Consider the following 21,630-nt stretch of genomic DNA (forward strand, 5'->3'; position numbering starts at 1 on the left):
CATTAGGTCAAATAATAGAAAAACCTTGTGACCTCTCTAGAGGCCATATTTTTCAATGGATCTTCATGAAAATTGGTCAGAATTTTTTATCTTGATGATATCTAGGTCACATGTGCTCAAAAACTAGGTCACTATGTCAAATAATAGAAATAATGACGTCATACTCAGTTCAACACTGGGTCATGTGGGGATAGGTGAGCGATTCAGGACCATCATGGTCCTCTTGTTTTTAATGAGATCTAGGACAAGTTTGAAACTGGGTTACCTTAGGTTAAAAACTAGGTCACTAGGTCAGTTTGTAGATAAACTATATTAACATTATAGACCTTATCTTTATAAGTTTTTTGAATGAGATCTAGGATAAGTTTGAAACTGGGTTACCTGAGGTCAAAAACTAGGTCACAAGGACAATTCATTGAAAATTGTTTACATACAGAATGCAACATTTTTTATACTAAATATCTTTTTGAAATTTTATGTTAGTAGTATGTCTGTCTTTAGAAAGGTAGAAGAAAAGTTTATTTACCGTTAATTTGTGAAACAATGAACATAAGCTCTGTAGAGCTTTTGAGCGTTTGAGCGAAACTATATTAAGAACAGTTAAAACCAATTATACCTTACCCCAGCAATTTGCTGGGTCATCTGAGGCAGTCATGATAAAGTGCCTTGCCCAAGGACACAACGCAGTGGGAGTAGCCTCGAATTGAACCCAGTTCAAATCTCAAGTCAGCTTAAGTGAGGAATTTGGTCACTTGATCAAAGAATTGAAATTCTTTATTAACGTTCTACCTTATCTAAGTCAAGCATGGTTCAGATGCTTGTTATATTGAAATCAGTGTGAGATTATATACTAGGTTACTTGGGGTTAGATCTAGGTCAGGTGAGCAATACAGGGCCATTGTGTCCCTCTTGTTTAGTATTGGAAGCAAGTCTTTATTGATAGAATAACAAAAAAAAAATACTTAGAACATGAACAATTTTTAATTAAAGTTATTAAATCACTTTTGGCTTGTTCTGGTAGAAAAATGCTGCATTGTTAGTTGCTGATGTTCCAGATTTTATTTATGTATTAGTTAGTCATACAGTTATCTAAGTTTTACCCCAGCTTGAAAAATAGCAATGTTTTGCTCACTTATTCTTTTGTTATTAGAGGCTTTATTTCAATGTAATTGGGGGACTCCGTAGCTGAGTGGTTAAGGTCGCTGACTTCAAATCACTTGCCCAGTTACCCCTCAACGATGTGTGTTTGAGCCTCACTTAGGGTGGTGAATTCTTCATGTGAGGAAGCCATCCAGCTGGCTTATGGAAGGTTGGTGGTTCTACCCAGGTGCCCGCTCGTGATGAAATAATGCACGGAGGGGCACCTGGGGTCCTCATCCACCATCAAAGCGGAAAGTCGCCATATGACATAAAATTGTGTTGATGTGACATTAAACTCAACAAAATAAAATGAATTCAATGTAATAGAAGTAGATCAAAATGGGAATAGGTTAAATATTGGTCAGTCTTGCAGTAACAGACAAGTATATAGTATACGTATAGGTTATAAGTGGAATACATCAGTTTAAGATAGTAATTTCGAGTGAGCGTTAGCAAAGTTAGAAATTAATATCTTAAAAGTGATGTATTCAACTTATAGCGTCTTACTGTTCGCCATTAGATTTAATACATACAGTTGATGTGACAACTGTATTTGAAATACAATGGCCAGATTTGAACAAAATGGACCAATTCCAATGGCAGAGCAACTTTGGTGAACTGTAAAATCAGTTATAGTTCTGGTTTATTTCACATCACAGTTAAATTCTGGCATTTTGTACTGCTTATGAATTAACAATTTTTGGGCAAATAGTTGGCATAGTCGGTATTTTAATCCATTAAAAGAACATTAATCTTGAAATTCATTACATGTTTCTATTTGGACAGGGGTGTGAATCCTGATGTAAACCTCAGATCTTGTACTCATCAGAAAAGAGTATGATACACTCCTGGTTTCATGTATTTTACTTTGCTGTTGTCATCTGTAATCAGTGACTTGCTTAGAAATTGTTATGACCTAAATTTTGATGTGCAAAATTACAGTGTAATGGAAATGCCATTTTAATCCTACATATAAGTGAATATTTTTGCAGCCAAAAAACTTCCAAAACACCAGAAGTACATGTGTTTATATTTGGGAATGTTTGCTGGTGTGTTGCAGATGGAAAGATTAATAAGTAGCTAACTGTGATTGCATTTTTATTAGCTCATCCATTCGAAGAATAGTCTAGCTATTCTACTCACCCTGGCATCGGGGTCGGCACTTGGTTAAAGTTTTGCATGCAAGTACATATAGCTATCATTTAAAAGCATATAGCTTTGAAACTTATTTTTTCTTTTTCTAGGTCAATTACCAACCTCACTAGGTCAAGTCCCGTAACTCTGACATGTATTTTGACCAAATTATGCCCCGTTTTGGACTGAGAAACTCCTGGTTAAAGTTTTACATGAAAGTTACTATCTCCAAAACTAATGCAGCTTCACAGATGTCTTATATGAGTTATAAAACTAGGTGATAGCATCAAGTCCCACAACTCTTACATGTATTTTGTCCAAATTATGCCCCCTTTTTAACTTAAAAAATCCTGGTTGAAGTTTTGCGTGCAAGTACATATAGCTGTCAAAGGCATATAGCTTTGAGACTTATTTTTTCTTTTTCAAGTCAATTTCCAACCTCACTGGGTCAAGTCTCATAACTGACTTGTATTTTGGTCAAATTATTCCCCCTTTTGGACTTAGAAAATCCTGGTTAAAGTTTTGCATGCAAGTAACTGTCTCCAAAACTTAATGCAGATATTGAATTGAAACTTCACTTGTGTCTTTGGGGTTAAAAAACTAGGTGATAGTATCAAGTCCCATAACTCTGACATGCATTTTGACCAAATTATGCCCCCATTTGGACTTTGAAAATCCTGATTAAAGTTTTGCATGTAAAATTCTATCTCCAAAACTAATGCAGATACTGCATTGAAACTCTAAAGACATTTTAACATTTTGGGTAATACTCCTGCTTCTGGGACAACAGTTGGAATAGTGGAGCATTGGCTGTCTTAAGGACAGCTCTTGTTTTTTTAGTCCCCTACTGGTTGAAAACCAGTTTTGGGGACTATAGGAATGCGCTTTTCTGTCATTCTGTCATTCCGTTCGTCTGCAATTTCGTGTCCGGTCCTTAACTCTTTTATCCATGAAGGGATTTTAATATTACTTGGCACAAATGTTCCCCATGATGAGACGACGTGTCATGCGCATAACCTGGACCCCTAGCTTAAAGGTCAAGGTCACAATTGGAGGTCAAAGGTCAACAGGGCTTTTTTCCTGTCCGGTCCATAACTCTCCCATCCATAAAGGGATTTTAATATCACATGGCACAATTGTACCTCATAATAAGATGATGTGTCATGCACAACTTTCAGACCCCTAGCTCAAAGGTCAAGGTCACACTTAGCAGTCAAATGTTAACATGGCATGAACAGGGTCTGTTTCGTGTCCGGTCCATAACTCTTTCATCCATGAAGGGATTTTAATATTACTTGGCAAAAAAGTTCCCCATGATGAGACGATGTGTCGTGCGCAAAACCCGCACCCCTAGCTCAAAGGTCAAGGACACAATTTGAGGTCCAAGGTCAACAGGGCTTTTTTCCTGTCCGGTCCATAACTCTCCCATCTATGAAGGGATTTTAATATCAGTTGGCATAATTGTACCTCATAATAAGACGATGTGTCATGCACAACTTTCAGACCCCTAGCTCAAAGGTCAAGGTCACACTTAGCAGTCAAATGTTAACATGGCATGAACAGGGTCTGTTTCCTGTCCGGTCTATAACTCTGTCATCCATGAAGGGATTTTGATATTACTTGGCACAAATGTTCCCCATTATGAGGCAACATGTCATGCGCAAAACCCGCACCCCTAGCTCAAAGTTCAAGGTAACAATTGGAGGCCAAAGGTCAATAGGGTTTTTTTCCTGTCCGGTCCAGAACTTTGTCATCCATCAAAGGATTACAATATTACTTGGCATAAATGTTCCCCATGATGAGACGACGTGTCATGCACAACACCCAGAACCCTAGCTTAAAGGTCAAGGTCACACTTTGAGATCAAAGGTCAATAAGATTTTTTTCCTGTCCGGTCTATAACTTTGTCATGCAAAACAGGATTTAAATATCAGTTGGCACAAACATTTCCCTGGATGAGACAACATGTTGTGTGCAAAGCCCCGGCTCTAGGTCTAAGGTCAAGGTCATACTTAGAGGTCAAAGGTCAAATTCAAGAATGACTTTGTCTGGAGCATTTCTTCTTTATGCATTGAGGGATTGTAATGTAACTTGGCACAAATGTTCACCACCATGAGACGAATTGTCGCACGCCAGAACCAGGTCCCTGGGTCTAAGGTCAAGGTCATACTTAGAGGTTAAAGGTCAAATTCAAGAATGAGTTTGTCCGGAGCATTTCTTCTTCATGCATGGAGGGATTTTGATGTAACTTGGTAGAAATGTTCACCACTATGAGGCACACTTTTTTTAGAATTATGTCCCTTTGTTGTAACTATAAATAGATTATATTGTAACTTTTTTATTACTGGCCGTAGAGAAAAATTGAGACCACTTTTCTGTGGTACAACATGCACGCTACATCCAAATATTAGGTGTATTTTGATCTATCTCTACCTGGTAAAGAGTTTCTTGTGGACTTAAATTTTATAGATTTTTTTTTTTTTTTTTTTTTTTTTTTTTTAGGGTTTATTTCACTTTGTTGTTACTATAAATAACTTTTATGATAATTTTTTGTATAATGGACCAAAAAAAAATCCAAATGAAAACAACTACATTTTTATATATGCAAATTTTAATCCAAGTGCTTTGTTATATTATATTGTATATAAAGTACAATATTGTTTATACATCATTGACAGATATCAGTTCATTATGTTTTACTGCAGTAGAGAAAATTAGGTGCCTTCCAGTAGGGGACTTTGTATTGCATGGCAATACTTCATTCACTTGTTATTATTGTAACAATTAACTGATGAAATTTCATAGTAGTGTTTGACACAAACTTGCTCAGGAGTGTCTTTAATTTTGTGTCCCCCTTTTGCAAAAATCGCCAACATTTTCAATGTTTCAAAATTAAACACTCAAGCAGAAAGCTTCTTTTGCATTAAATATTTTTTACATCAGTTAAAAACAATGTAGTACTCCAGAAACTGATACAAAGGAGAAAATGGGGAATTGATTTAGTAGTTTATTAGCCTCTGATTTTGAAAACTATTCATTTTTTAGCTCACCTGAGCAGTGCTCAGGTGAGTTTTTCTGATCGCTCGATGTCCGGCGTCTGTCGTCCGTCGTCCGTCGTCTGTCGTCTGTCGTCTGTCAACATGTAGCTTGTGTATGCGATAGAGGCTGTATTTTTCAATTAATCTTTATGAATATTGGTCAGAATGATAACCTTGATGAAATCTAGGCCGAGTTCGAAAATGGGTCATCTCGGGTCAAAAACTAGGTCACTAGGTCAAATCAAAGAAAAACCTTGTGTATGCGATAGAGGCTGTATTTTTCATTTAGTCTTCATGAATATTGGTCAGAATGATAACTTTGATGAAATCTAGGCCGAGTTCGAAAATGGGTCATCTCGGGTCAAAAACTAGGTCACTAGGTCAAATCAAAGAAAAACCTTGTGTATGCGATAGAGGTGGTATTTTTCAATTTATCTTTATGAATATTGGTCAGAATGATAACCTTGATGAAATCTAAGCCGATTTCGAAAATGGGTCATCTCGGGTCAAAAACTAGGTCACTAGGTCAAATCAAAGAAAAACCTTGTGTATGCGATAGAGGCTGTATTTTTCAATTCTTCTTCATGAATATTGGTCAGAATGATAACCTTGATGAAATCTAGGCCGAGTTCGAAAATGGGTGATCTCGGGTCATAAACTAGGTCACTAGGTCATATCAAAGAAAAACCTTGTGTATGCGATAGAGGCTGTATTTTTCAATTTTTCTTCATGAATATTGGTCAGAATGATAACCTTGATGAAATCTAGGCCGAGTTCGAAAATGGGTGATCTCGGGTCATAAACTAGGTCACTAGGTCAAATCAAAGAAAAACCTTGTGTATGCGATAGAGGCTGTATTTTTCAATTGATCTTCATGAATTTTGGTCAGAATGATAACCTTGATGAAATTTAGACCAAGTTCGAAAATGGGTCATCTGGGGTCAAAAACTAGGTCACTAGGTCAAATCAAAGAAAAACCTTGTGTATGCAATAGAGGCTGTATTTTTCAACTGATCTTCATGAAATTTAGCCAGAATGATTACCTTGATAAAATCTAGGCCGTGTTCGAAAATGGGTCATCTGGGGTCAAAAACTAGGTCACTGGGTCAAATCGAAGAAAAACCTTGTGTATGCAATAGAGGCTGTATTTTTCAATTGATCTTCATGAAATTTGGTCAGAGTGATTGCCTTGATGAAATCTAGGTCGAGTTAGAATATGGGTTATCTGAGGTCAAAAACTAGGTCACTAGGTCAAATTAAAGAAAAATCTTGTGTATGCGATAGAGACTGTTTTTTTTTAATTGATTTTTATGAAATTTGGTCAGGTTGATTGCCTTAATGAAATATAGGTCAGGTTTGAATATGGGTCATCTGAGGTCAGAAACTAGGTCACTTGGTCAAATCAAAGAAAAAACTTCCGTATGTGATAGAGGCTGTATTTTTCAGTTGATCTTCATGAATTTTGGTCAGAATGATTGCCTTGATAAAATCTAGGTCGAGTTTGAACATGAGTCATCTAGGGTCAAAACTAGGTCATATCTAAGAAAATGCTTGTTTTATCGCAAGAGACCAATTCTTTGGTCCAATCTTAATGAAAATTGGTCAGAATATTTGTTTCCATGAAATCACTAGGTCAAACATGTTTTACACTGTTATGGAGTGTTTCTTAGGTGAGCGACCTAGGGCCATCTTGGCCCTCTTGTTTATCATTTCTATGGGCATGTATGTTTGGTTTACACTTAAAATAAAAAATCTTGAAAATATTTCATTAGCGATAAATCTAGTTAAATAGTTAAGAATTTACCTATTGTTTTCTCAGTTTACTGTATGCTTACAGTTGTCACGTGCCATGTTCCGTACTTGCATTTATAATAAGCAGATATATTGCAGTTAGAGAATATTTATTTATGCCAAAAAACATTTTCTTGTTGTAATCAAAATGTAGAGTTGTCAAGACTATAGCAAGAGCATCAACGTACCTGAAGACACATCAGTTTGTGCAAACCATACTTTATTCTTTTATTTTTATTAGTCACATATTTATACAAATTTTTAGTTCCTTTGAGGGTTGTGATTTTGCATCGTGGTTACATATTATCTTGTATATTTTCTCTGTCTTTTTCTGTTGATACATTCTAAGGATCAGATATAACAGTTGTCGTGGTAACTCTTTATTCATAGGCAATATGACTTCGGTAGAAAACGAAAATTCTGAATGTAAGTATATACTGCATGATATAAGTGACCTTCTCTTTTCCTTCTTGTCTTATTTTTCACCATTTTAATTCATGTCTTGGATAAAGATTAACTCCCTTTAAGAAACCTAGAGGTCAAGGTCACTGATAAAAAATCAAATTTTTCACAGTGTTATACCTGTATTTATAAGGCTAGCTGCATACATGAGTGTAAATCCACTTTGTTGAGTGGAGACTGTTACAACGAGGTTGAGATTTAACACTCTTATAAAAATGAAATTTGTTTAGAATTTTTTTAAGTAAGTATCTTAAATATCAGATTTTTAAAAAAAAAAAAATATAAAAAATTTAGATGCAAATGTTTACAGCTCTTTGTAAAACTGAATTTTTCTTCATGTAAAACCAAATGTTTTTGCTGATGTTTATTCTTGATATTTATGGATTTTATACAGGTACACATTAGGGTTTCACAATTTCAACCTCGCATTCTTCCTGCGTCTACCCATGTTTTATCTTAAAAAAAAAAAGAAAATTGCAAAATTTTCAGCTGACTGTTGAGCATATATAACGGTTCATAATTACAAACCTCTTCTTGAGATCAAAGACAAAAGGTCACTTGAGTCCTCTAATTTTACTCTGAAGCGACAGTTTTTTCTTGTAACAAAAATATCTAAAGCAAAAGTTTTGAATTAAGTCAATGAAATAATGGTGAAAGATTTGCCAAGAAGGTAAAATGTTGGGGAAAGCTGTGTACCATACTGTGGGAACTCGTGCTTGTAAGCCAACCCAGTAAGGAGACGCCAAAACTGGTTTAACATTCATAGATGCTTAGGTGGCTGTCTTGTCTTACCCAACTTTTTCACATATCATCGGACCAGTATGATAAACGGAGATTAATCAAAGAATCAGAAAGACGGGGACAGTAAAAATTGGTTTCTTTATCCTTTTTTATGCAGTCATATCATTCTTTTACATGATTGTGCACAATTTGTATCAATGTTGTTCCTTTTATTCTAATTTTCTGTTCATATTTTTTTCCCTAGTTCGTTTCAATATTTTTATTTATCTTTATCAGAGCTTTTGGTAGCAGAGCTTTGCCTAGTAGAAATTTATGGCAGGCTTTTGGTGTATTTATATGAGCCGCATCATGGGAAAACCAACATAGTGGCTTTGTGACCAGCATGGATCCAGACCAGCCTGCGCATCCGCGCAGTCTGGTCAGGCTCCATGCTGTTCGCTTTTAAAGCCTATTGGAATGGAGAATCTGTTAGCGAACAGCATGGATCCTGACCAGTCTGCGCGGATGCGCAGGCTGGTCTGGATCCATGCTGGTCGCAAACCCACTATGTTGGTTTTCTCATGGCACGGCTCAATTATGTGTACTGTACTTACTTTAGTTTTATTTTTATAGCAGCACCTAAATATAGCAAAATGGGACACTTTTTAGTAGTGGGAACCATTTTAAATAGCCGTGAAAAGAAATAAAAGTGCACTAATCAAGATAGCTTCATTTTATCTTCACTGCTGTAGATGGTTCAAAACTTTCTTAATTTTAGTAACAAGTAGTAATATATATATCTTAAATTTCTGAGATTCAGGATCGTAACTAGCAGCTGTTTTTAAGTTACCTTTTTCCAGTTATTTTAATTTTGACAGGCTGGTCCTTTGCATTGGGACCATTAAAAACTCCAACTACATTCTCTTTAATATGTAGTTCATTAAATGATTTTTATTAAGGTAGTTAAAAAGTCTTAAGCAGTTTTGTTTTTACAGGTGTTAAGAACAGGATCTGATCTAGCTATCAGTGTTTCTTTCGATCACTTTGCATCTATATCTCTTTCAGTAATTTCATGAAAGAACTCTTTTCATCATTCTGCTGAATTTATCTTTTCTCAGTTCAAGTCAGGTAATGCCCTTCAGGAAGTTAAAGCATTGAATTTCATATCTATTAATGATGGCTTTGGCCAAAAATGGCTATTTTGTCTGGACATGAATTCTCAGAATTCAATTTTTAGAAATAAGATAGATGGGAATTTTATTCGTTTCTTGGGATTTATTTTATGGATTGACACAACTAGGAAATCGGCAAGAGAATGAGCCTTACATGGGTATTAATGGTTTTACAGTATTACAAAGAAAATTTAAACAAAATATTAATAGAATATTGTAAAAAAAAAATCATAAAAAACCAGTATTCTTAGTCAGCATGATGAAAACCAAAAAAGCATTGTTGTATGTTATAAGTACATTGAATGTGTTTTTTGTGTATTCCAGTAATGGGACAATCACTATAGGATCTGCTGTGAGAAACCCACAAAAACAGTCTGGACCAGTTAATGGAAATGAGTGCTATTTTTGGAGAACAACTGGATGTACATATGGTGATAAATGTCGGAACTCACATATACCGGCACATAAAGGAGTGGATAGAAAACCGTGGCAACGAGACCAATAACTCCGGAATTCAGTGGGTCTGTGCAAAACGTGTGTAAGGATAAAACTAGCAAATGTGACAGTTTTGCACTGACCTTCTGGAAATAAAATTCTGAAGTGTCGGTTATTGGAATATTTGTGTTGTGTTTGATAAATTAAGGATTAACTGATAAACAGGAGGTTATTAAATCATTCAAAGTAGTTTTCCTTACATTTGTCCAGAAGGTTACTTAACATAACCTTAAAGCCACTGGTAGTGAAAAATTAAAACATATTTTACAGTTTGATATAAAATGAGTATGAAATATAAAACAAAGTGAAATGCAGGATTAGTATGTAAAGTCTCGATTTTGTTCAAGTGTCTCGGCATTTTTTTTTCCTGTTGAATCACTGTTCTTGTACGTGGATACTTTTCAACTTTTCGTATGTTAATTTATATGACTGGCCAATTTTACAAAGTACAAGTTCCTGCAATTTTCAGTGAGCTTTATTTTAACCTCAGATATGCAGACAAGTTCCTTTAATGTCAAGAACTGGTGGTTGTCATGAATGAACTATTATTTTGACATTACAACATGCTTATAGCTTAATTCTTAATTCATCAAATTTTGTGTAGATGATTGAACAGCATTAGGTTGAATGTGATTATGTAGACATACATTAAGGATCTGTATCTCATTTTTAGCTCGACTATTCGAAGAATAGTCTAGCTATTCTACTCACCCTGGCGTCGGCGTCGGCGTCGGCGTCGGCGTCACACCTTGGTTAAGTTTTTGCATGCAAGTACATACAGCCATCAGTGAAAGGCATATAGCTTTGAAACTTATTTCTTCTTTTTCTAGGTCAATTACCAACCTCTCTGGGTCAAGTCCCATAACTCTGACATGTATTTTGAGCAAATTATGCCCCCTTTTGGACTTAGAAAATTTTGGTTAAAGTTTTACATGCAAGTTACTATCTCCAAAACTAATGCAGATATTGATTTGAAACTTCACATGTGTCTTCGGGGTTATAAAACTAGTTGATAGCAGCAAGTCCCGTAACTCTGACTTTCATTTTGGCCAAATTATGCACCCTTTTGGACTTAGAAAATTCTGGTTAAAGTTTTGCGTGCAAGTACATACAACTATTTCTAAAAGGCATATAGATTTAAAACTTATTTTTTCTTTTTCTAGATCAATTACCAACCTCACTGGGTCAAGTCCCATAACTCTGACATGTTATTTGAGCAAATTATGCCCCCTTTTAGACTTAGAAAATTTTGGTTAAAGTTTTACATGCAAGTTACTATCTCCAAAACTAATGCAGATATTGATTTGAAACTTCACATGTGTCTTCGGGGTTATAAAACTAGTTGATAGCAGCAAGTCCCATAACTCTGACTTTCATTTTGGCCAAATTATGCCCCCTTTTGGACTTAGAAAATTCTGGTTAAAGTTTTGCGTGCAAGTACATACAACTATTTCTAAAAGGCATATAGATTTAAAACTTATTTTTTCTTTTTCTAGATCAATTACCAACCTCACTGGGTCAAGTCCCATAACTCTGACATGTTTTTTGAGCAAATTATGCCCCCTTTTAGACTTAGAAAATTTTGGTTAAAGTTTTACATGCAAGTTATTATCTCCAAAATAATGCAGATATTGATTTGAAACTTCACATGTGTCTTCGGGGTTATAAAACTAGTTGATAGGATCAAGTCCCATAACTCTGACTTTCATTTTGGCCAAATTATGCCCCCTTTTGGACTTAGAAAATTCTGGTTGAAGTTTTGCGTGCAAGTACATACAGCTATTACTAAAAGGCATATAGATTTGAAACTTATTTTTTCTTTTTCTAGATCAATTACTAACCTCACTGGATCAAGTCCCAAAACTCTGGCATGTATTTTGGGCAAATTATGCCCCCTTTTGGACTTTGAAAATTCTGGTTAAAGTTTTACATGCAAGTTACTATCTCCAAAACTAATGCAGATATTGAATTGAAACTTCTCATGTGCCTTCGGGGTTATAAAACTAGTTGATAGCAGCAAGTCCCATAACTGATATGCATTTTGGTCAAATTATTCCCCCTTTTGAACTTAAAACTCTTTTGATATTTAACTTTTTTGGGTAATATTTTCCTGCTTCTGGGTCAATATTTCGAATAGTCGAGCTTGGCTGTCTTACGGACAGCTCTTGTTTTTATAGTGTTTAAGGTGGCCTGCCTCCAGATGTAAAGATTGTTTTGTTTAGAAAGCTTTTTTCATGAAATAGTGTAAACAGTAAGATTCGCTGAGTTTTATTTACTATTTGTTTCAAAGAACAAGGTTCTTTAAAGATTTATGCAGAACATGTAGTTGTGACTTGATAAAACACTTTGCAAATTAATGGGAATTCTTTTAAGTATATCGAGGCTGTCCCAAAACCCTGTAACTGAAAATTTTTTTATCTAATCTTCAAAATTTCCTGGTCATTTCTATCTAGTCATCATCTCAGTAGCCAGTTGAATTGTTTTAATACAAATGTGAAATAAGGAAAAAACCTGTGTACGTTTTACTTTAATGATTATTCGCTTATGGGGTTTTAACTCTACTCTTGCAGTTATGGGTTTTGAGCAACCTGAAAACCCAGTGTATTTTAGTCAGTCATTTATGTTTTATTATATTGAATACCATTAATAAACACATGAATTTTTGAATTTAGAAGATTTGCATACAGTTAAGTGAGATAAAAAATCCAGTATGTGCATTTAAGCCATAGAACCAAAGTTAATGATATGAAACTCTTGTTTCGAAAAAAACACAATTTTAAATTACCAGTATTTCTTAAAACCTTTGTTCCGAAGGACTCGTGCTTGCTTCAACAGCGTGTATAGAATTTTATCTTCTAGAAAGTTGCCATTTTGCAGTTACGGGGCTTTTGGATAGACACCATTGACATGTTTGGTGTGTAAATGTTAAAAGCATCTCGAATTAGTTACTGTAGACCATCCTTCACAACAGAAATGATCTCACTACGCCTATAGTGAAAAGCAATTTTCTGTCTTTTTGCTGATAGCGGTACAGTTGTGATATAAAGTAGTTTGACTGAAGCTTGACTTAAACTGTTGATCCCAAATAATTGAAGTCATCTTCATTTTTGACCTTCGATAATTTAAAGGTGTTGCTCTGTTTTTAAAATTTTTGATATAATGAAAAACATCTGGAAGCAAGTTGCTATAAACTGCCATTTTCATCCCGGTTGAAGCTCTTTTTTTTCATACTTTTATAAGTTAAAGGCAAAATATTGTCACTCTGAAAAGAAGAGGAAAAAAAAAACAGTTAGTTGTTCACATCATCATCAATGAGAATGTATAGGATGTTACAAAAATACATAAATCTAGCCTCTGCAGTAGTATTCTTTGCTTACTTCCATTTCTGGCATTGTGCCATCACCTATGGGTTAGCTGATTTCTAGTATTGTGCCATCACCTACAGGTTAGCTGATTTTTGGCTTTGTGCCATCACTTACAGGTTAGTTGATTTCTGGCTTTGTGCCATCACCTACAGGTTAGCTGATTTCTGGCATTGTGCCATCACCTACAGGTTAGCTGATTTTTGGCTTTGTGCCATCACTTACAGGTTAGTTGATTTCTGGCTTTGTGCCATCAACTACAGGTTAGCTGATTTTTCTGGCTTTGTGCCAACACCTCCAGGTTAACTGATATTTGACATTGTGGCATCACATCTGAGTTAACTGATTTCTGGCATTTTGCTGTCACATACAGTTAAGCGTTTTTCGTGTATTGCGCAGTCATATGCAGTTTGTGCCATCACATAAAGGTGGATGTCTGTGGCTGAGTGGTTACGTCACGTACTGTGAATCCTTTGCCCTTCACTGTATTGCTGGGGGTGAGGAAGCCATCCGGCTTGCTTACAGGTCAGTGGATCTATGCCTGAAGCAATGCCTGGAGATCTTAGCTGGACAAGCCACGGTATGATCTACATTGTGTCAGTGAACAAGAATAAAGAAATAAAAACAGACCATCTTAAAATCATCTCCTTTTGAACGCTACACATAGATTGTAAAAATAGATAGGTTAGCCAGTTAGTGTCAGTCAATAAGAAGCGCACAAACCTTTTAATTATTTTTTTTTTTTTTGAAAATAGAACCCAACAATATATACTACCAGTGTTTAGTGACAGAAATGTAGATAATACATACTGACCTAACAGTTAATGCTCTTGCCATGTTTCGATATTGATTTTATTATCTTTTTTAAACAAAATTTATGTCTTTATATTGATATGTGCATAGTACCAGTGTAAACATTTAGAATAATCTGCTTTGAAATTTTTGCTTGTTCTTCAAATGATTGGAGCCTCACCATGAAAAAACCAACATAGTGTGTTTGCGACCAGTAAGATCCAGACCAGCGGATGCGCAGCCAGACCAGCCTGCGCATCCGTGCAGTCTGATCAGGATCCATGCTGTTCGCTTACCGTTTCTCTAATTGTTGTAGGCTTTGAAAGCGAACAGCATGGATACTGACTAGATTGCATGGATGCGCAGGCTGGTCTGAATCCGTGCTGGTCGCAAACGCACTGTGTTGGTTTTCTCATGGCGCGGCTCATTTATGGTTTACAGTAAGGCAGTGTTTTTATATACAAACTTGCAATAAAACAGAAGTTTGTTTTATAATCTGTTTTTCATACAACACCCTAAAGCGTTGAATTGTGATAAATTCAAAATAGAATCAAGTATTAAAATATAGACTTTAGTAATGTTTTGATATGTTGAGTTCCCTTACCTGGGGCTTATCTGGTTTCCGCCTTGAAATCTGTTGTCTTTTGATAAGATTTATTTTAGTTAAAGCTGTTTTCTCAGTTTAATTTTTTACTGCACGATACATTTTGTAATACAAAGGAAAAATATGATTGTTTAAATAGAGCCGGTTTGATAATTTGTTACATGTATATGTGCATGCATGAAGAAAAGCATTGTTCCATTAAGCTCATAACCAAAGATAGTAGTTCCACAGCCCGCGTTTTTTGCCATGACACCAGGTTACATCCATTCATTTTCTATAGCATATGGTCTGTATAAAGCCTTTTCAGGGGCTTGAAATATACTTGCTTGGTATGTGGTACTCTGTTTCTGTTGGTATATTCGATGGATGGGGATAATATTTTGTTTAAAGGTGCAAGATGGGAAACAAAACAAATGCATATGATAAGAGTAATTGTAATGTCACGCATCCCATTTAGTTTGAAGATTGTTACTTAGTACATAAAAGTACATAAAAACTTGGCATGTGATAGTTCTGTGAAGATTTTATACTTTTTGTTCGTTTTTTTTAACTGTTAAGTTTGTAAAATTTTTGGATTATTTCAGATTCTGCGAGTATTGATGACAAATAATCAAAATAATGCAAACTGCTGCACTTATGTTCTCAATATAGCATTTTAGAAATGTGATGTATGCCTTGATGATATGTTTTTTTATAAATAGACATTTAGAATCTGGTAAAATTGGAAATATTTGCAAAACTAAATTCCTTTGCTCAAAAAGCAAGTAAAAAAAAAAATGCAAATTATCGCATGCTGTCTTTTTGATGGCAAACTGTCCTAACTTAAATTTACTAAAGAAGTTAAGTTACTTTGCCATTCAGACCTCAATATGGGAGTGTGTATTCTGTGGAATAGTATATAGCACACTTATCTTCTTCCAATTTACCCAAATAAAATTTAGACTTTGTAGAATTTCTGTTGTGCAAGAGTTATCAGCTGTTTGAAGAAAAATGTTATTTTTAAAATCTAATTATAGCAATATCCATCATAGCAGTATTCATCTAGTTGCTCCATTTTCTTTTATGCTGTATGTATCTAAATTGTTAGATTTTAAGATATGCCTTTGGCGTAACTAAATTGCTCTGAAGTGCTGGATTTATACATAAAAAATCTCCATTTTTCATGCATATTTGTGAGGTTACAGGGGTTAGGTTTTATTTGCGAGTATGAGATATTTTTTGGTAAGGTTGATGGATTAGAAATTGTCTGTGTTATTAATTTTGTGCTATTTTATAGTTTTACAAAAAAAGTTCATGCTGCCTGGGTTATTTATATAGAAAGAGATATAGTAAGACAAGAACATTTTTATCCACTTGATTTCTTAATGTTTTAGCTGTCAGTTTTTCAAAAGAAAAAACAACAACAAATTGGAGGCAGTTACTTACAGACTGTCAAAACAAAAAGCAGCAGTAATGTTACTTTTAGTTGAGTGAGAAAAACTATCCTTACAGCCTTTTTTGTGCCAATATTTTAATAGTGTTTTGGCTATAACACAGTCAAGTGGTTGGATTTGTTGTTGCTGGGAACTGCTTTAACCAAAATAACTAATAGTACCTTGATGAAATACAACTAAAATGTACTTTATATATAGATATATATATTTATATTGAAATATCCAAATAGTAATTGAACTATAGGCTTTGTTTTGAAAGTAAGCAGTTCTTTAACAGTGAAATGTGCTAAAAGAGAGTAAACACTTTGATTTCACAGGTCTTGTATGTTAGAAATGGGATGATAATTTTTATCTTTCCATGTATTTCTGTACAAAAAATGTGCTAAAGTAATACTTAGCAGTATTTGAGAAGATTCTCAAAAAATATTCATATGAGCCACGCCATGAGAAAACCAACATAGTGGCATTGCGACCAGCATGGATCCAGACCAGCCTGCGCAGTCAGGATCCGTGCTGTTCGCTAACAGTTTCCCTAATTGCAATAGGCTTTGAAAGCAAACAGCATGGATCCTGACCAGTCTGCGTGGATGCGCAGGCTGGTCTGGATCCATGCTGGTTGCAAAGCCACTATGTTGGATTTCCCATGGAAGCCTCATATTTTGAATGTTTTGCAATGACAAACAAGTGTAGATTTGTTATCTATGTAAGGGTCCAACATTGGTGTATATTTTACTTGTTTGAAATGTATATTTCCTTTTTCATCTTGTGTTTTACACATTGATCACTGACAGATGATTTATTTGAACTGTAGATACTGTATGTATTGAACCACCAAAGCAAATCTTTCTGCTCAGATATAAAACATGTAATGTTTCTCATCACTAATAGACGATGCAAGTGTGTAATTGTCTTCTAAATTGTCGTGTACTTCGGGTTATGCCAATTTTTTGTTGCAGATCAGATTATCATTCAAAGTCATACATACTGCTTTCTACTTCTGGCTTTACCATGTGGCATTGCTTTTGTTTGACACAAATTTCATAGTTCTCTTAAACTTCAATATTCACATATTTTTTGTTGCTAAAGTTGCAACTTGTTAGCGAAAGCGGTCAGTGGTTGTATTCCCATACTTGCCAGTATTTAGAATAATGCCTGCAGGGTCACCCTAGGATTTTATTAGGATGTCAGCCATAATCTTCTACCTGCCTTTGTAAACAAATACATTTTGCTCTTGATTTTGTAAAAAATCTGTGAGTTGATGTAGTCACTTGCTCGTCATTTGGTAAGATTTTTGTTTGGGTCCACAATTTTTCATAAAGTATAAGAGCTATACTTTTGAAACTAAGAATACTGGTCATCATTAGGTGACTAGGTAGGCCAGTAACAATAATTCACAACCTTTGTCCTTTTTTGTACTTTCCTAAATAAAATTTTTTATTTAGCTTTGTTTTCTTGAATACTACAAGAGCAGTAGCTTTGAAACTACACACTAAGTCTTGTTTTTCATCATTAGATGAGTATTTTGGACAAGAACTATAACTCTCGCTTGCATTTTGTCAGAATTATGGCCCTTTTTGTACTTTGAAAGTTTGAATTTTACTTGGTGAAATTTTTTTATTAGGTCCTCTTTACTTAATACTGCAGGAGCAATTATTTTGACATTTTCAAACTTGTCAGAGTTATGGCACATTAAAACTTAGATAATTTCTTGATTTTTTTTTGTTTATGTCCACTTTTCTTGGAAACTATAACTTGTTACTTCATACATTCTCTTGTCATAAATAGATAAGAAGGCCAAGAACCATAACTCTTTTCTTGCATGTTGTCTTATGTAAAGCACTTAAAGACGAGTGTTGGCACCTGCAGGTGGTGCTCTTGTTGTAGCTTTCTATCCTTTCATAGCAATAAGATCTGTGCTGCTGCTTGTTGTTTTTTTAAACAATTTTTTATGTCCCCACATTTATGTGTTTCTGTGGGGTGTATATAGCGATGCAGCTGTCCGTATGTCCATCTGTATGTCCCAAAATCTTGTGTTTCCAACTCCTCCCACACAATTAGCCTGGTTTGCTTCAGTCTTTCACAGATAAACAACCTTGATGTGCAGATGACCACAAAGGAAGGAATATTTTCTGTGACTATTTTTACCTCAGTTATGGCCCTTAGATAGTTTTACATATAGAATATAGAGAAAAATCTTGTGTGTCCAACTCCTCCAACACTATTAAACTGACTTGCTTCAAACTTTCACAGATGAACAAGCTTGATGTGTAGATGACTATGTTTACCACAGTTATGGCCCTTTGATAGTTTTGCTATATAAAATAGAAAGAAAAATCTTGTGTGTCCAACTCGTCAAACAGTGCTGAAAAGATATGCTTGAAAGTTTCACAAATGAAGTACCTTCATGTGAAGATGACCATAAATAATAGACTTTTTTCTGTGGCTATTTATTTCTAGAATTATGGCCCTTTCTTAATTTAACAATATAGTCCATAGTGAAGAAATTTGGTTTAATCAATTGCTCATACACATTTTTAAGGAATGGGTTCAAAGTTGCTCAGATGCAGAACCTTATCTGAATACAATTTGCTTCAAACTTTTAGTCGAACACCCTTCATGTGAAGATGGTCTGTACTAAAATCTTTGCTATTTAGAGAATGGCACAGTATGTGGGGGCATCGGTGTTCAATGGACACAGTTCTAGTTAATAATGACATTACATTGGGCTAGGTTTAACATTTGTCTCATCAAGTTTGAATTAACTGGACGTTTACGTTTTTGTGTTAATTTCATTGCAGCTGTTAAAACTGTATGTCCAAAATGCACTTTATCACATGATAGTATTTTCTTACTCTTTATGATTATTGTTATATGTATAGGAATATGCCAGTGGACTTGTCAGGTTATCACAAATAACTCTTGTTATAAAATGAGCCGTGCCATGAGAAAACCAACATAGTGGGTTTGCGACCAGCATGGATCCAGGCCAGCCTGCGAATCTGCGCAGTCTGGTCAGGATCCATGCTGTTCGCTTTCAAAGCCTATTGGAATTAGAAAAAATGTTAGCGAACAGCATCGATCCTGACCAGACTGCGCGGATGCCATTATGTTGATTTTCTCATGGCACGGCTCAAATAAAGATGAAGTTTTACTGAACTTGGTGGGATGCCAGAGATTAAAATATATCAATATATGACCCTTTTAATGATTCCTTCTCATAAACTGCTTGATTGATCATCACCAAACTTGGTCAGAAGCACCCCGGCTTGAAAATGATGTAAACTGCAAAAGGGGAAGGAACTGTATGCAAATACACATGCATATCATGATATATTTATTATAGATGTGTGTTTGTAGTGTATTTTTATTATGATTTAAATCCATTTTAAGGCAATTGAAGCTAGAGTTTTGATCATTTGTACACATCAATAAAAAGTAGCACGCCAACACATTTTACCAGCCAGCGAAAATATAAAAAACATGAAAAAAGTTCTTGCATGTTTTTGAAAAAAAATACAAGTGGCAAATCTGATGCACAACTATTTTAATTTGTTGAGGCTTCGCAGTTACTGAACATTGATATTCAAGTTATAAAAGAGAGAGTTGGGGTAATATGCTTGCCTGTGTGAAAACAAGCTTTAATTTGTTGAGGCCTTAGGTACATATTTCTTAGTTACTGAACATTGTTATTCAAGTTTTAAAAGAGAGAGAGATGGGGGTATATGCCTGCCTATGTGAAAACAAGCTTTCATATGTTAGATTTTATCAAGGTATTGAAATTGAGTATATTCTGCACTCAAAATACAATTTCCTGACTGGTATAAACACATTTTGAGATGCTGACAAGTCCACAGCAGTTTTTCCTATCCAATTTAGTATTAGTATATTTTTCATGTGTTGTTGATATTGATGTGCATCTGATAAAAAAGACAGCAAAAATGTGCGAGAGAAGTTTGCTCTGTGTACAGATGTAAATATTTATTTTAATGCAAGTTTTTACTGTAAAGTTTGAAACGCATTGATGGAAAAGTTATTTTACTACAGCCAGCAGTATTTTATAGTGTTGACTTTGGTTGTAGGAAAATTACATTTTCTCAGAAACTTGTTTGTTGTTTTGTGGTTTTTATGTCCCTTTAGTCCAACACAGTAAATGACTTTATTAATAAACAATGTGTTGAGTACTTTAGAAATAGTACTTCCCAAACAGTGATTTGTCATTAAATAAAATCATGTTTGGAATTCAGGAACGAAGGAATTGTAACATGAGGATGCAGCTTTAGTCATGTATTAATACACATCTCAATGACCAACAACGATTTTATACATATATTATTTCGATTCTAACACATTCTCAAGGATTGTAATGTACATCTTTGACAAAATCCACCAAATATTTACCTATGTGGGTTTCCTTTTCAGCATGCTGCTTTGACATTTAATGCTATGACGTAGTAACTGTGATGTACAAACTGAAAAGTTGCATAATAACACACAATTTTCAGTCTTCTTTGTTTAATAGGAAAACAACTCGGGTAGAATTAGAATAGACTAGTTATAAACTCCTTGTGATCTGTAACACGAAATATTCGGCTATCGTTATTTTACACAAAAGGAACACATTTCTGAGTGATTCAGTATACACCTTATCTGGTATTTCTCAACAGTTTGAAGTAACAATATCAGAAGAAAATCTGGAGTTTGCTTTGAAATTGGACATACAGTTACGGTGTATGAATTGATTTTCCTATGTAAGCTTTGAAGGCCACATCCCTTAAGATTAAAAAAATGCTTGGCATTAGTCTTGGATCTTCTGCGTGATTTCAGCTGTACATGGCACTGAGAAATTGTTCTGCACATCTGGTACACCACAAATCATGACTACGTCATTTATCCAAATAACAGAATAATTAAGCCAAGTGTCTGTCAGGCAGAAATGTAAAACGTGCCAGAAATAAATGCACCTATCCTGGGGAACTAACAACATTATTATCCTTTTAAAGATCAAGATGAGCTTGTGTGACTGCCATGTGTCTTTTGCAGCTTTAGTTCAGTCTTCATGACACCTCGGGTTGTAGTTTTGTTGTCAAAATTTTAAAGGGTCTAAATTCCATACTGTCTGCCAGGTCTGGGGAATCCGTATATATCATCTCGTTATCGTCCCTGCTGTCTTGAAGCTCTATGTCTGAAACACAGCTTCGATTTTAAAGTTTTTTCTTGTTTGAGACAATTCGTAGGACTGGTCGATAACAGTTCTAGACTTATCGTCCGACCCAATGTGTGCTAATTTGTTATTTAGAACAGTTTTGAATTTGCCATAAAACAACTTCGGTGGGTTATTTTATTTAGTAAAAAGTCCGACCGAAAGTTTTTTAAAAGTTCAATGCGAATGAATTGTTATAAAACTTTAACAATCTTAGTTAGCATAAAAGCAATAGACCTGTGCGAAAAAATATGTCGAAATCATGATCTTGTCTGATTTTTACAATG

General features: G+C 34.9%; 1 protein-coding gene across 1 annotated transcript in view; it reads left to right on the top strand.

Moving 5' to 3' along the window:
* The window catches only part of LOC123546690 (uncharacterized), a 65,757-nt gene extending 45,509 nt beyond the window's left edge, over nucleotides 1–20,248 (top strand). The window contains exon 15 of the mRNA XM_053550452.1: nucleotides 9,680–20,248. Within this exon, the coding sequence (XP_053406427.1) occupies nucleotides 9,680–9,962 (283 nt within the window). The 3' untranslated portion in view covers nucleotides 9,963–20,248. The remainder of the gene's footprint in view (nucleotides 1–9,679) is intronic.
* Nucleotides 20,249–21,630: the final 1,382 nt, after the last annotated feature.

The sequence above is a fragment of the Mercenaria mercenaria genome, chromosome 9, assembly GCF_021730395.1.
Source record: "Mercenaria mercenaria strain notata chromosome 9, MADL_Memer_1, whole genome shotgun sequence".
Lineage (NCBI taxonomy): Eukaryota > Metazoa > Mollusca > Bivalvia > Venerida > Veneridae > Mercenaria > Mercenaria mercenaria.